At 40.1% G+C, this 15,732-nt stretch overlaps 2 protein-coding genes across 2 annotated transcripts in view; one reads left to right on the forward strand and one right to left on the reverse strand.

Moving 5' to 3' along the window:
• LOC127600893 (transmembrane protein 65-like) overlaps window positions 1-14,965 on the forward strand; it is a 34,157-nt gene extending 19,192 nt beyond the window's left edge. Inside the window, exons 3-8 of the mRNA XM_052065782.1 lie at window positions 1,277-1,321; window positions 3,380-3,447; window positions 6,455-6,509; window positions 8,887-8,929; window positions 11,367-11,472; window positions 13,185-14,965. Coding sequence (XP_051921742.1) covers window positions 1,277-1,321; window positions 3,380-3,447; window positions 6,455-6,509; window positions 8,887-8,929; window positions 11,367-11,472; window positions 13,185-13,325 — 458 coding nt within the window. The 3' untranslated portion in view covers window positions 13,326-14,965. The remainder of the gene's footprint in view (window positions 1-1,276; window positions 1,322-3,379; window positions 3,448-6,454; window positions 6,510-8,886; window positions 8,930-11,366; window positions 11,473-13,184) is intronic.
• Window positions 1-15,732, reverse strand: part of LOC127600853 (F-actin-uncapping protein LRRC16A-like) — a 692,893-nt gene that overhangs the window by 234,590 nt on the left and 442,571 nt on the right. The gene's annotated exons all lie outside the window — the stretch shown is intronic.

Below are 15,732 nucleotides of genomic sequence, written 5' to 3' on the forward strand. Positions count from 1 at the left end.
GCAACCGTAAAATTTGGTGACGTCAAGCTATCAAGTTATTTGAATACTCTTAACAAATTTGGAATTTTGCTTCGATTTCCGGAATGAGAAAACATCAACAGTACCTTTTGTGTGTCTGTGGTCACAGCGTATGCGACTAAGAGACTTTTGTAGAGTCCAGTGTGCAAATTATCATATTTAGGGCCACTTAACCCCTTGGCAGTGACATGCACTAACATGGAACCATAACAACAACAATCTCAACGGTTAATAAAATAGCTTACTTACCAAATAACATACAGTAGGTTTACAGGTTCCATTAGATTCTACTGTGGCTTTTCCGGTGAGTTGAGATAAATGCGTGAACTAGATGGGGCAAGTCTGCCAATGTCGCTGAAGGTGAGCAAGCCTGACTATGTGTGTGCGCTCGAGAAAATAATAGGCAGGTTACTAGGTCACAGTCTCTCTCTCTACAGTCTCTGGCTAGTTTTTTTTTCACGGCATGACAGAATAACAAATAATAATTACAAATGAAATTCAAAGCATAATTTAGCACCATAGAGGGACCTTTTTTCACTCCCATGTCATACAATTAATTTTAATAAATGACGAGTGTTTTTTATTTTTTATTTTAATACTGCAAACTATACTGTACCTTTTAAATGTAACCTGTAACACAAGGCATGGCTAGTCAAGTAGCGCTCAGTCCGAACAATAGGTAGCATTATGTAAAAGTAGTCCAGAGATAATGGACAAAAAAAGAAATAAGATCAAGCCTCTGGTGGATACTCAGGTAGGAATACAGATGCCATCTTATAGCTGTGTGTTAACTACAAAATAAAATAAGTAAAAAGAAATAGAAGACTGCCACGTTACAATAAAACGGCGACAGCACGACTGAAGTGATACTTAAATAAGGCTCTCATGTACAGGCTCCCACCAGCTGCAGTCAATGCGATGCATGAGTTCAGACACTCATCTTTCTCTGTGAAGGAGTCACCAAGGGAGAGATTCCGCCTGATTCACTTTTATCACAGCACTTCATGTGGTCTTTTCATATTTTCCATATTACTTTCATGGCGCCGCGAGAGTGGCTGCCTTTGCAGCAGCTCCTATAATTTTTGTCCTACTTTCTTCCTTTCATACATTTGCTGCTGTAAATTGGCGATTTTGCCATTGTGAGACGAATAAAGGTTTTCTTATTCGTATTATTCTTATGTTTGATTTCTTCTCAAAGGTCTCCCACAGATGTTTAACTCTTGATCTAGATCGTACTTTATCATCTTTTTGTCAACAGGGCAGCTTGACATTGCTCCACCTACTGCAGCACAGTTAAGATATGGTAAGAAGTACACATTTTTTCCATAAATATTTGTTTTCTGTTCACGGCATGTGTGTATTCGTGAGTTTACTTAGATGAACAATGCCAGCAATAGTTTTTTTCGTCTCCTGCAATGCACATTTGTAATTCAGTGATGATAGTTTTGGGTTTTTCATTTTGTTTTGACGTTTTTCAAAATTAGTCTGTTTTATTTTTGTTGTTTGTTAGTTTTTATTATAATTTTTGCAAAATGGACCATTTAATGTACATTTTTTTTGTAGTTCTTAGTTTTAGTGTTAGGTTTTAGTCATTTTATACATCCCATTTTTTGAGTGGGGGGCCCGGTAGTCCAGTGGTTAGCACGTCGGCTTCGCAGTGCAGAGGTACCGGGTTCGATTCCAGCTCCGGCCTCCCTGTGTGGAGTTTGCATGTTCTCCCCGGGCCTGCGTGGGTTTTCTCCGGGTGCTCCGGTTTCCTCCCACATTCCAAAAACATGTGTGGCAGGCTGATTGAACACTCTAAATTGTCCCTAGTTGTGAGTGTGAGCGTGGATGGTTGTTCGTCTCTGTGTGCCCTGCGATTGGCTGGCAACCGGTTCAGGGTGTCCCCCGCCTACTGCCCGAAGACAGCTGGGATAGGCTCCAGCACCCCCCGCGACCCTAGTGAGGATTAAGCGGTTCAGAAAATGGATGGATGGATGGATTTTTTGAGTGTGAGACAAAAAAAAAACCCTTGCTTTTATTTGTAACATTCATAGATACCGTAGATAGGATAAAAGGACACATGCTTGTGTTTTATTATAATTAAGTATACTTCATGTAGCATGACGGGCCGCTTTGAGTGAAAAGAGGAGCAATATCAAGCACATCTTGATGACGTCGCTTCAAGGCAACACACATTAAGCGAATTACGGCATTCATTAATTAAGGCATTCTGGGAGATGTTTTTTTTCTACCACCACCATTTTGGAAGGTTACACGCGCGTTGCACGCACGCAGGTACATCTGTTCACAGCGTCGATCAACTTGTTTTAGTTTGGCATTCTCAAAAGTATTTTGATGACTTGCCAGCTGATCTACGACCCACAATACTGGCTGAAAGTGACTCTGTTGGGAGGAATTGACCCATACACGCTAGCTAAGGCTAATTTTTCGGCGGACATTCCAACATTGTTTATTAGCTGGTGGTGAGTGTGATCAAATACAAAGTGGAAGTGACTTCACATGAAAGCAACCTATTTCCAAACTACTTTTGGAACCTCTGTTCTCTCTGGCCGTACGGCTATTGTAAAAACGGCCAAGCCACAATGAACACATTTGAAAGAAATTTAAAAAAAGATTATTTATTGGATTCATTGCCAAGGGGCCTTTTTGCTAAATTTATACATTTCTTATGAGTATTGTAAACACAAAATGTTGTTTCAGTGAGTTATCTTTTTTTTCAAGTTTTTATTTATTTATTTTTTTTCATTCACTATAGCAACCTTGAATTGAATTCAGTCCGATGAAGTGTAAAGCTAAATATTTCTTATGTGGTGGTGAAATGTAGTGTTTCACGCTTCATCTGAAGTTTTCAAATAAACACTAACAATTAACACAGTCATCAGCTCATCCAGCAATCTCTGGAACTCGAAAATTGCACTCACTCACCCACAAAAGCCTTTCTCTAATGTGATGATTGTTGCCTTGCTCTTGCCATTTTGATAATTACTTTCGAAGAGGCCATTAATGGAAGACCTCCTCTACGTCTGAACCAAAATAGGTTACCACTAGAAATAGTTTCTCAAGCAAATGAAATACTCAACCCTCACGCCTACTTTATATACGGTACTCTAAACACACATTTTATTAATTGTCCTTGCACAGTTAAATGAGATCCAGTACATGAATTGTTGCCTGTTTTTTTTTTTTTAATTTATCTATTTTTTTTCAATGATTGAACCATAAGTTAACTGTGATTCTTGTATTATGCAATGGTGTTAATGTATTGGAATTAACTGATGAGGTCAAGCTCTTCTTTCCAACAAAATGTTTCAATATAGTTCTCGTTGACATGATGTTTGTGGTTGTTATTTTTCAGTTCTTCTGCACAATGCACTCCCTTTTGTCGGATTTGGATTCCTGGACAACTGTATCATGATTGTTGCGGTAAGTTTCAAATGGAGTAGTTGCTAAGCCTGATGAAACCGTTGAAATTGAGTAAGACGTTCTCGTGCCGGGGTTTCACTTTTCGTCCGAGGCACAATTCCAATTAACGTAATGCCTACGTCCACTTGTTCTTGTTTTATATATTTCCATGTAGATTTCAAATGACAGATATACAATATCTTAGCTTTCAATGAACACATGACTCACCCCGCATACACAGATGCTCAAATTGCAAACCAATTAAGAAACTACACATTCGACAATGTCTGACAACACATACTGAAATTAAATACGTTTCGTTAATGCGATGATAATGCTACATTCCGTTGAGTTGACGTGTACATTTTCCTCGTGCCACTGATTTAAGTATGTTTGGTGAAATGTGTCTGAAGTTTCGGAGCCTGTTGCTCAGGTTAGCCATGCCACTGCCTTTTCCACAATGCTTCTGTTTACATTACGGACGGCCAGGATTTGATCACAACTGCGCACTTGCATTACAAACAAGGCATAACCAACGGGAGAAGCGAGAGCCCAGGTCGCTTCGAGAGGAAAACAAAGCACCAAATAAATGAATACATAAATTAACGACTATTAAATTAATTGTCAACAATTTTGATCATCATCATCGCAGCCGTAATTTATACTAAGAGTAAATTACACGCAGTTGGATTCTATTCCTGTAACTGAATAACTAATTCAGCCCCAGTTATTTTCAGACCCTTTAACACTACCATGTGTGGGGGGGAATAAATAAATAATAAAATATATGAAGACGTACCAGGGATTGAATACCTGGAGAAAACCCACACAGGCGCGGGTAGAACATGCATACTCCACACTGGAAGGCCGGCGCCAGAATTGAACCTTGCACCTGTGCACTGTGAGGCTAACCAGTTAACACCATGTCACCCCTAATCCGTTCCAATATCCAGAAGAGTTCCAATATCCAAATTTATAGTGCTAAAAAAATATGTTCCTCCTAATTTTGAATGATCTTTTTTTTCAGGTGCATACCATATCACATTTTGATTTTGTCGATTGATTTACCACTTTTAAATTTTGTTCACCAGCGAAGTAGAACAAAACATTTTTGAATAAAGGTTAACTCAGGACAAAATTAAGTGTTTACTTGAGTGCATTTTCATAATTGTACTCATTGGATTTCATTGCCCTCTACATTATAAAAAGGCTTGGTACTCAGGAGGAAATATTTATTTTTGTATTTATTGTTTCATAGTGTTAGTGCAACTCTGCCTAGTTATTGGTTCCATTTTAAAAAAGCACTGAACATTGACAGCTAAAAATTTGAAGGCCATGTTATCGCCTTTAAGTTGCACCATCATTTATAAAAATGTCAGAAATGCTGGTAAAAGCTGGAAATTTGAATCGAAAGTTGAATGCCCTATCATCTTAATTGTCTATCATTAATTTATACAGACCCAGAAGAAGTTGTAACGTCCATTGACGAAAAAAAGAGATTGGCTCAATTCTCCTGTCACATGGAAATCCGTTTCAAGCGGCGACTCTTAGTTCCAAATACGCATCCGCGCTCCGCGCCGATGCTCCTCTCTTCTCATCCTTGACTCAACAAGCCATCCATCCAAGCGCGCCAGCGAAGACTGTCCAACAGTGCCGACACCTCCGCTAAATAAAACGGGGCTGTGAAAAGTGCTGCCCGTTAGAGGCGCAAAAAACACAAGTGACACAAAAGAATACAACCTGTTAGTTGATGGCTGCAGCTTCTTGCTGGTACAGGATGCTGCGATTTACATATGATCCAATTTGTCGACTCATTGTGACTACTGATGGCAATTAGTCAGCTAGTAAAACAATCGTTTATGGCAGCCCTATTATAAATACACCTGTTCTGTGAGGGCTTCCCTGGTTTGTTAGACAGCATCATGAAGAATAACGGAACTCACCAGACAGGTCAGAGATCAACTTGTGGAGAGGTTTAAAGCAGAGTTAGCTGATGAAAAATATCCCATTCTTTGAACATCTCAAGGAGCTCCATTCAATCCATTATCCCAAAGTGAAAAAAAAACATGTATGGCACATATAATACACACAAATAAATATAAAGTCATTCGACAGAAAGACAACAGTCCAGATGGAACTGTGTCACTTTCTACTCAATCATTTTGCAGTCTGTCTGATCTTGGCACCTTTCTCTATCTCATTCTGCATCACATCTCACATGCTCCTCTCATCATCCTTCATTACGCTTACTCAAGGCCAACCAAACAAAAGATGGCAAATGGAACCTAATTTTCATGCAACATAATACCTCTAGTCAGATGTGCTGTCATGTACTTAGCTAACAATTATAGCACCTCCTAAAGCTATGATGACATGATTCATGACCTGTTATATTTTATTAGTTTTGCAAAACTTGGATCAATTTGTGCAGGGCTCCAGACTGCCCTAAATAGTTGCATTTTTCTGTTCCTAAAATTTGAGACAATGCCACTAAAGTTTTCATCCAACTGGTGCTGTGTGACCAGTAAATTCTGGGTTGTGTGTGTGTTTTTTTTAATGAATATTCTTGAATCGTTTTCTATCTGACGAACTTCAGCTCCACACTTCAGCCCATTTATGAATAATGCAGTGAAATTTAGTGGAACGAATATGTACAAGTACTTGGCAACTTATAGTGTGCGGCTGTGTGCACCCTTAAATTTCAAGTTAGGGGCCACCGTGCTCTTACTCCTCACATTTCTTGCCAAAGTTTCACCATCAATCCAGATTTTATTAACGTAATGATCAAATACAGTAGTTCTCAACACAAATTGTAATAATTTAACTCAGACCAACGCCTGAGCCCTGAAATAAGCAACCACCACCTCTTGATATTACTTCATTGTGAATAACATGAAAAGAACAAGGGTTAAAAAATGAATTCAAAGAAGCCACACTGTATACAAGACTACATTTGTACAAAAGTAATACACGTATCACAGACCTGCCTGAATTATCATAGTTACTCATTGTGTTTGTTATCCTCCAGGGCACACAAATTGAGTTGTCCATCGGCGTGATCCTTGGCATTTCTACTATGGCAGGTAAGAGCATGACTGCATCGCCATGCATAATTTATTTAAGACAAGAAAAACGTGTCACTGTGACTCCTCCATGACAAATTAAGATGAGACTGCTTTAGTTTACAACATTTCATTTGTGTGTCTTTAGAGCAGATGTCCCCAGTAGATATCATTTTCAGATATAGATTTCGATTTATTTCAAATCCTGTAATATCTTACATAAGATGATGAGTCGGTCCCGGTCAGATGAGTACTTGGTCCTCTTTAGCCCAGTCACCATCATGAATAGTTACTTCAGTTCCCACTGACTGCCTTCAATTCAAGGTTATTGCTCTATGTCAGAGAGAACCCTCTTGCTTTTTCCTGCTTGTAAAATTGGATCCAGTAGGCTTGTGGTATTGACTTGAACCAGCCCTCAAGTTTCCTTTCCAGGTTCCAACTTTTAAATGTAAAAATAATAAAACATTTGTGTGCATCTAATGTAGCGCAATCTGCAGGAAAAAACTAAAATAAAAACCCTAAGAAATAATATCAACCCTTTGAGGGATAGTGGTTACTACAGTGGACAGCTTATCATGTTATCAGTTTACAGGGAGCCTGAAAGGGTCAAGGAATGACAAAAATAATCCGATGACACATTATTTTAATTTGGTTCAAAAGGTATGTGACTGTAAACTTTTTCAAGAATCGTTTCTTATGTGTTCAGTTTAAAAAGATTAGCGGTCAGAGCTGCAAAGAGACGGTTTTTAGATGTCGTTTTGATAAGAGCTGCAGACTCTTTGACACTTCTTGCTGCCTTTTATATTTGATAGTCGAGCTTTGACTCCCAAGTTTGCTGCAGTTTATTTCATGCCTGAAGCCCACAAGCACCCTTCGCTAAAAGGCATTAGCAGCTTCTTTTCTTTTCTCGGCCTGACATTTTCAACTCGTGAGATGCCATTACGGCCACGTTGGTGACATTCAAGTTCCAAACCGATGCTTTTGTCATGGCCACTCCCACGGTGATTGAGCACTAGTGTCAAGACGGCGGGCAAGTCCACCCATCACTCCATTTCTGGGATGCAAATGTGTGTAAATGACTCCTTGCCACGTCGCAGATGAAGGGTGCACCATGGCAAAGTAATCTATGCTTTTGAATATTTATTGGCTGGTGAAAAAAAACCTGCCTTTTTGATTGCTTTTGAAAAACCACATTTGTACTGCTTCAGAAGACATTATGATGGAAAGCACAATCTGACCAATGGGAAGCTCTGATAATATTTATTTTCATTGCTCATTTATTCACTGGCTTTATATTTGGTGGGCGATATTCTTGATTGCAGTTCAAGACGTAGAGCTCCATTTGTGTGCCCAGCGCAAGTTAGCACGGCGAGCTATTTAAATCTGCGTGGAGGACGGTTAGAACAAGTGTTGGTATTTTTGTAACCAGGCGCAAAAATCGGTATTTTTGCGGCGATGTGAGTGAGAACACATTTGATTCGCCGCCAATCATAGTGGTTCCACTCATTTCCTTTAAGCGTGGCACGCGAGATGCACGCGGATTGTATTGTGGAAAAAGACACGTTGGTGATTTGTCCTGTCAGCTGGGAGGTCAAGATGAGCAAATTAGGTTCATAAGTAACCACAAACAGACCTCCACGGGTGGATGATATCAAGTTGGCTTGGTAGAGTACAGGGCTGTGAGGTGCGAACTTGGAGACACCTTTGCGATATGGGTGGAAATGCTTGTCATCATTAAGCTGTAATTATGAACTAAAAATACAGGATGTGAAATCTAAATGGTCTGCTGACTAATAAGAAATGCTATACTGTTTGGTATAGTCTCATAACCCTCCCTTGTCCTCACTCATATACAAGCTTCTCCACCACCACTACAAAATGACTATTTTTGTCAGTGTGCGACTGCACCAACATGTGGAGGCGGACCGAAGAGTCAATGTTTTCATGTTGCAGCTGTGAACTGCAGGCAGGGAGAAGCGTGCCACCCCGTGCGATAGATCTGCTCATTGAACTCCGCTTTTACGGAGTGGCTATCAGGATATGCTGGCACACATTGACTTCACGTAGCTCAAATCCTCGGTGGCTCATTTTGGCCACATGTCCAGGTGTATCATCCCAAATGCCAAAAAAAAAAAAATAGAGATGAATAATCCTGGATGTTGTTTAACAACAATGTTGCCATCTGGAAAAGACTGTTGGACTTTAAAGTGCAAGAGCTGAAGATGCAAACCAGAGGATCCACTCACTGTAAATGTCTGCCTTTTTATAGATGATGTTTAGTTATGAAGGTATTAATGTGCTTATTTTTGTAATTGTAGTTTACATTGCTCTCGAACTGCATTGCATGAGCCAGAGTGTATGTCTAATATTTTGACCCTCTCGTCTGTTTCTTCCTCAGCTGCTGCTCTTGGCAACTTGGTGTCAGATTTGGCAGGACTCGGGTAGGAAACAGTTCACACTCATAAGCACACACACACGTATCAAAGCAGACGCTCGCCCGCAGACACACTCAAGATGCACACAAAGTGACTTGAACTGAGATTTTGTGACTCATGATGTCCGACTTGAGGCAAAAATGCATATTACAACTTTTGCAGTGCACTTTGTGAAGGATGTGAAGTAATGTGGGGGGGTTTTCACTCGGCGTGGAAATATGTTTATTTATTCAGTACGTAAGAAACTTATAACCCCATTGAGACCATATTTGTCTTTGGGGCCATCCATCATCGTGAAGTGATTCAATGTGAACGCTTTCATTTTAGTGAATTTGTCAGTCAAAGTCTACTTGGATAGGCTCCAGCTCCCCGCTGACCCCCAGCAGGATAAGCAGTGTCGAGAAAGGATTGATGATTAGTTTCTTCTTACTTAGTGACTTAGTGACTTACTTAGCCAATATTATCTTCACCCTACCTTCTCAAAATATGATATTTTTAATCTCCAACCCCACTGACTCAACTTTTGGGTGACACGAAGGGGTTGAGGGACTTTTAAATATGTCACTGAAATCGTTACGAATAAATTTGTCACACCAGAACTGCATGTCAGCGAAAGACGGCCCGGTTTGAGTCACAATATTTTTGGAAGTCCAAGTGGTTCCACATCCCCTCAGCAATCCCTTTAGTGATGAATGATTCAGTAGCAATTCAATTTTTAAATCCTTCACAAGATCACAGATGAATCATTAAGGGTCGTTTTTCGGACACTTTTTGACTACAGTATTAGCCCTTTCAGGGACAGCACTTAGTGGACAGCTTATCGTGTTATCGGGTTACAAGAATAGGTTAATTTAGTGTCACTTCATGTTGGTGACTGTCAAGCAGATGTGGGACTCATTTAAAGATTGGCCCACTTTAGTTCACTTTTTAATGAAGATACACAATTTGACACTTTGTTAGTGTGTCAACATAAAATGCCTTACAATTCTCACCACCGATATTCATATTGCATTTGATCAAGTCAAATTTACAATTTGAATGTGTATACAAAATCACGATCTGAGAACAGAAAAAAGATCAAATGAGTAAAAGGACAATTGGCACGTATACATAACATGTGATAAGATGTTTTACACTTAACAAGGTATACTTACCAAACGCTGGTAAGTCAGATATGGATTGGATTGGATACAACTTTGTCACATAGCACTTCCTATTAGCGCTGTTATTTGAAGCCTATTCACACCACATCTGTTGAAAAAAAAATCCACCCGTTTTTATCCATCTTAAAGGGCAGCCATTCTGCCAAGTGCCACCGAATGTAAATTACACCGCAGTGTTGAAGGGCTCGGGTAACAATTGTTATGGCTCACCTATTTTCTGGGATTGGGTCAGGCGATGTTCTTAAAATGAGCCTTTAGGCACAATGATGCTATTTTCAGTCAACAGCGAGTGGCAATCCAAGGCGAAACGACCCCAAGGTGAACAAAAACGGGTGAATTTTCGACTTAATTCAAATTCCACAAATGCATTATTAATCAGAATGCCATGTTTAGACTAGTGGGGCCACATAGAATATATTATTGTCAAGAAAGCTTTTTACTTGACTTTTCCTTTACGGCGAATGTAGGCACACAAGTCCACAAAGTGCAGTGTACCAAGTATGGATCTGTGAGGATCCCTTGACACCCAACCGTCCATATTAAGTTGTTAAGGTTAACGTTGCTGTTCAGATCAAGACGACAACACAAATAAAGTCAGCTGAGTGGTGAAATCAATTTGTTTTATTTCTCTCCAGCTGCTGCACCTGTCTGATTACAATTACCATTGTAAGCAAACATCTCACATAAATGTTCTTTGACACACAAAATTGTGGAATGCAAGTGCAGTGATATATGATCCTGTTTTCTAAACCCTGCCACAGTACTCGTGGAATTGACTTGTAGAATAATAATCAGCTGTCAGTTTTGATTGTACGCTGGCTGCTGATTGTTCCTGGTCGCAAAGCAGCAATAAGTGTGTTGTAGTCCCATAGATGGAATGGGTGGGGCTGTGATTGAAGACATGGGTGAGACAAATAAAGGCTTCTGATATTTTGTGAGAGGAGACATGATCACAGGTTAAAAAAAAAACAAATAAATAAAATTGAAAAGAATTAATTTAAGGCAGATCAAAGATTTATGGCCTCCTCGACTCCCTCCACCCCAAGTAATAAAACTGTCAAGATGTTGATGTTTCGGGGGATGGCAAAGTGTTCTTCATGCTTTATTGGTTGCAAATGACCAAATATATTACGCATCATTTCGTGACATTTCCTGTTCAGTTGCAGGCCACATAGACAAACAACTTATCACACCTGAGGACAATTTGGAGTCTTCAGTCAACCAAACATGGACCCTATTTTAATTTTAATTCTTTTGCGTCTTTCTTACGAACTGTTCAGGCTGGCAGGTTACGTGGAGGCTTTGGCGTCTCGACTGGGGATGCAGATTCCTGACCTGAGTCCAAAGCAGGCCGACATGTGGCAGACCAGAGTCAGCTCCCACTCGGTTTGTAATCAAAAGAGCGGATCTCTGCCAAATGGCGCAAGACTAGAGCAAGAAAAAATGTCTCTTACAATATCTGCCTCAAAATCATTCTGAAAGAAGATGGATTGGTTACATGTGGAGATGGGCTGATGAAGCCTTGTGAAGCTTTTGAGGCCTTTGCCATATTGATTTGTTCAGAGTCAAAGATTTAAAGCCTTATAAAATAGACCACACTGGTGACATCTGGTGGTCAAGTAGAGGCATCGTAGCTACACACCTAAAAGTGATTCAATTAAATTGATTTGTATTACAAAATAACATCAAAACATTCAGCCGTGCACTTGTCTTGTGCCTTTCTAATTTATCATTGTGTCCATATGTAAGGGTTGCAACCATTTGACAGCGTACTAGTAGTTTGGTTCAATGTCATGCCCTGTTACCCAGCATGCCCGCTTATCCTCACAAGGGACGCGGGCGTGCTGAAGCTTATGCCAGCTGTCTTCGGGCATGAGGCAGGGTCCACCCTGAACTGGTTGCCAGTTATTCACAAGACACACATAGACAAACAAACATTCCCCCTCACACTTACACCAAGGGACAATTTAGAGTGTTCAGTTAACTTTGCATGCATGTGTTTGGGATTTGGGAGGAAATCAGAGTACCCAGGGAAAACCCACGCTGGCATGGGGCCCGAGATGAACATGCAAACTCCACACAGAAAGGCCAGAGCCATATTCGCATCTCTGCACTGTGAGGCCGAGCTCACTAGACACCCGCCATACCTGTCCTGTTCCCAATTAGATTCTAATCAACATGATTTGGATATGACACAAGTGTGCTGTGAAGCAAGATGACAAGATTTCTACAGAAGTCGTCAAATCGGTATTCTCTCCCACACTGGCACAGGGCATACAAAGTTCCTTGAGTGACATCGAATTGATAAAAAAAATAAAACAATAAGTTGCCTTACCTTGCAACCATTGTGAGGGAACGCAATTGTAATTTTATTTCTTCCATGTCACTTGGGGGCTCCGGACGGGGATGTTGTTGAGCGTTTGGCATCTCCTCTCAGCAGGGAAGCATGACACAGCGCCAAATATTTGAGTTACGGCATTTCCGATGTCTCATTGGCGTGTGTACTGGAGTAGTCCATGATATTGGTGGACCAGCCTGGTCCAACACAGTTCAACGTGTGCAGAACCAATATTTGCCACATTTTTTCCTTTTCCTGACACACAATAATTCATGTTTACCACAGCGATTAAAATTAAATGGCACTTCAGATTGGTGAGAGATTACCGAAGCGAAACTACATTATTGCTTTGTGTTGCTTCAACGGGCTATTTAAGCAGCTGCAGCCGTGGATGGCATTCATTTCTCACCCTTTGCCTGAAACAAGAATCAGACATCATCAATTGGGCCTTTTTTTATCGCTCGATGTTACAAAGGAACTTTCACCTGAAAGATTTTTCAACAGCATGCGACATGTTGTAATGAGCTCCGGGCGGTTTGATTTGTCAAACACTAAAAGGCGGACCGCAACAGTTCAGGTGAGTTTTTAGTGTTGTTTCCTTTCATAACGGTGTGACAGGAAATGAGTGTTGTGCTGTGTGTTATTCCTGCTATTCGGCAGACAAATCTCACATCTGCCTTTTCAGACTTTGATATGACGATGTACGACAGGATGATTGCATTCAATTCATTTCAAAGTCACTTTTCACATTTGCGTGCAGGGCAAAGCCATCGGCGTAGGCATCGGCTGCATCCTGGGCATGTTCCCCCTCCTCTTCTTCAACGACGACGACAAGAAAGACGCCGACAAAGACAACAAGGACAAGACGCAAACGGCCGCGACCACGCACGACAGCAAGTGAGCTGAAGTGGACTTGCACTTTGGACCCGTGGACCAAAATAGATGCCCAAATAGTCCAAAGCTTTATATCTCATGCAAGAGTGTTACGAAAGTGAAGCACCGGGATGTCTACTCCGCATATCATCATCACCATCATCATCATCATCATCCGTTTATTTATGGGAGCTGAAGGAGATGGACACGGTTTTGACTAACATCGGATTTAATTTCATATCCTCTTTTATGATGTAGCAGGTTCTGAATATCATTTTAAAGAGCTCTCAAATGAGAAAAAAACAGTGACAAGCTTTTTCATGTTAAATGGTAACTGTCATAAGATGTGTATGCATTTATTCCAAATTTTAATGAGCCAAGACACACCTCTGCCAATTGAAAAAAAAAATAAACGAAGATGCCACAAAAACTGTCGACGGTGTACTAAAATAATGACGTCTCATCTTAATTGACTTGGTCGGGCCTGTTTAGCTGAACACAAAGCTATTCAGTTGCGTGACTGGCAACAGGTAAATTGTACCTTCGGCCATCTAGTGGAAGAGTATTTAATTGTTCTGCCTATCATTATAGGTCGCTGGCATAAAAAGAAATTATTTATGACACCAAATGTTTATCTTTGTGGACCAATGAACTGAAAATGGCTACATTCTCACAGGACCTCACAGTGCTTGAGAATGATTGCACTCTTGTGTCTCTAGTGCACTCTGTTGGTTAAGATTCTCAACTTTTCAAGCCACACTATTGTGACCTCTCGTGATCACATCCAAGAACCGCAGAAATTACTCCTTTACAAAAGATCATAATGTTCACTTTTGAATTATAGTTGTGGAAGTGCTACCCTACATCATATGAAAAATTTCAGACAGTTCGTCCCTCTCGCCTAGCTGAATACATTTTAGAAATACCAACTTGTCAGTCACATCTGAGAATTTCTCTTTTCATCAGCTGGTGTGCCCGTTTTGAAGGAGAGCAAGTATGGCATCTGTAATCCTAAAATGTATTTGTTTTTATTCCATTCCCTCTTAGCAGGATCGAAACTCTCGAGATTCTGCATACAGTACAGGCATTCAATTAGTTCTTCACTGAAATTCTGTTTTTTTTTTTGTTCCATAGACTTAACTGAATGAAGGTAGAACAAGAGAAAATGTGGCAAATCAAACCTATTTTGGCTTGTGAAATATGACAGCTGGATGTGATATGATTATTTTAACAAAGCACACAAATTGAGTAGGAAATTACTAAGTTTATGTCTTAACATAATTAAATGGGAGTTGCCCCATTCATTTTACTCATATTTAACTTTATTTATCATATTGTACTTGATGTTTTATTTGTAGAGAACTGTAAAGTGACTGCAAGAAGCACTATAAAAAATGAGTGAAGACACACAACTTGATAGTGTTAAATGACTGCTCTTTGCTCATTTTTATTATTATTATTATTGTTGGTTAGTTGTCGGGACGACTGTTATTTTGTGAGAGGCTTGGAAATGCATGTTCCGAACGGTATTATTTTTTTTCTTGAATAATTTGTTTTGAAACTTGAGAAGTGGTTCCAAGCCGCATGCTCATTCCAGCATGGGTGTAAACGATTTCTAGGTGATATTTTACATTGGATCTGCTTTTATTAAAGACTCTCAAACATCGACTTGGACTGTACACTCTTTCTAGCTGTGTATAAGTTGTGTGAGGCCGCTTGCATGTACTGCCAAATTCTCTGAACCACCTTTGGGGATGGCTGACGGTTGAGAAATGAATATTTATTTCACAATCGGCAGCTGTGGTGGACCTTCCTGCTGTCAGCATGCCAATTGCACACTCTCTCCAAAACTGCACATTTGAGAATGGCTTGCTAACGCCAAGACCTGGAATTACACTTACGCCATTACCAATGAAACGAAAAGACAACTGATCTGTGAGGCTGCCGGGATGCCAATAGTAACGTTGAAGGAGCTGTATTAAAAAAAGATGAGTTTAGTCACAAAAATTCATTTTGTTTGTAACATATCACTTTGGAAGGTTAGACATACAAATAGTTCATTCATTTGTCAATGTAACATGCTGACATTTTAATGCCATTGAAGCAGTTTGTTGTTGTTGTTTGTCTGTTGTCCCCACAGTTGTCAATTGCAGCCACTGAGCTCTCTTTCTCACACACAAACAAACACACACACACACTATCCTAGACTATCCGCATGCACTTACGGTGTTGCTAGTCAAGTCAAGTCAACAGTATTTATAGAGCACTTTCGAACAGCCATCGCTGCATACAAAGTGCTGTACATGGAGCGATTTAACATACACAATAAACAGTAAGACGAATCGGTAATAAAGGCGGTGGAAAAGCACCAAACAGTAAAATCAATCACAAATCATGCTGAGTCGAACGCCAAAGAATAAAAGTGAGTTTTGAGG

Source organism: Hippocampus zosterae, chromosome 5 (genome assembly GCF_025434085.1).
Source record: "Hippocampus zosterae strain Florida chromosome 5, ASM2543408v3, whole genome shotgun sequence".
In the NCBI taxonomy this organism is placed as follows: Eukaryota; Metazoa; Chordata; class Actinopteri; order Syngnathiformes; family Syngnathidae; genus Hippocampus; species Hippocampus zosterae.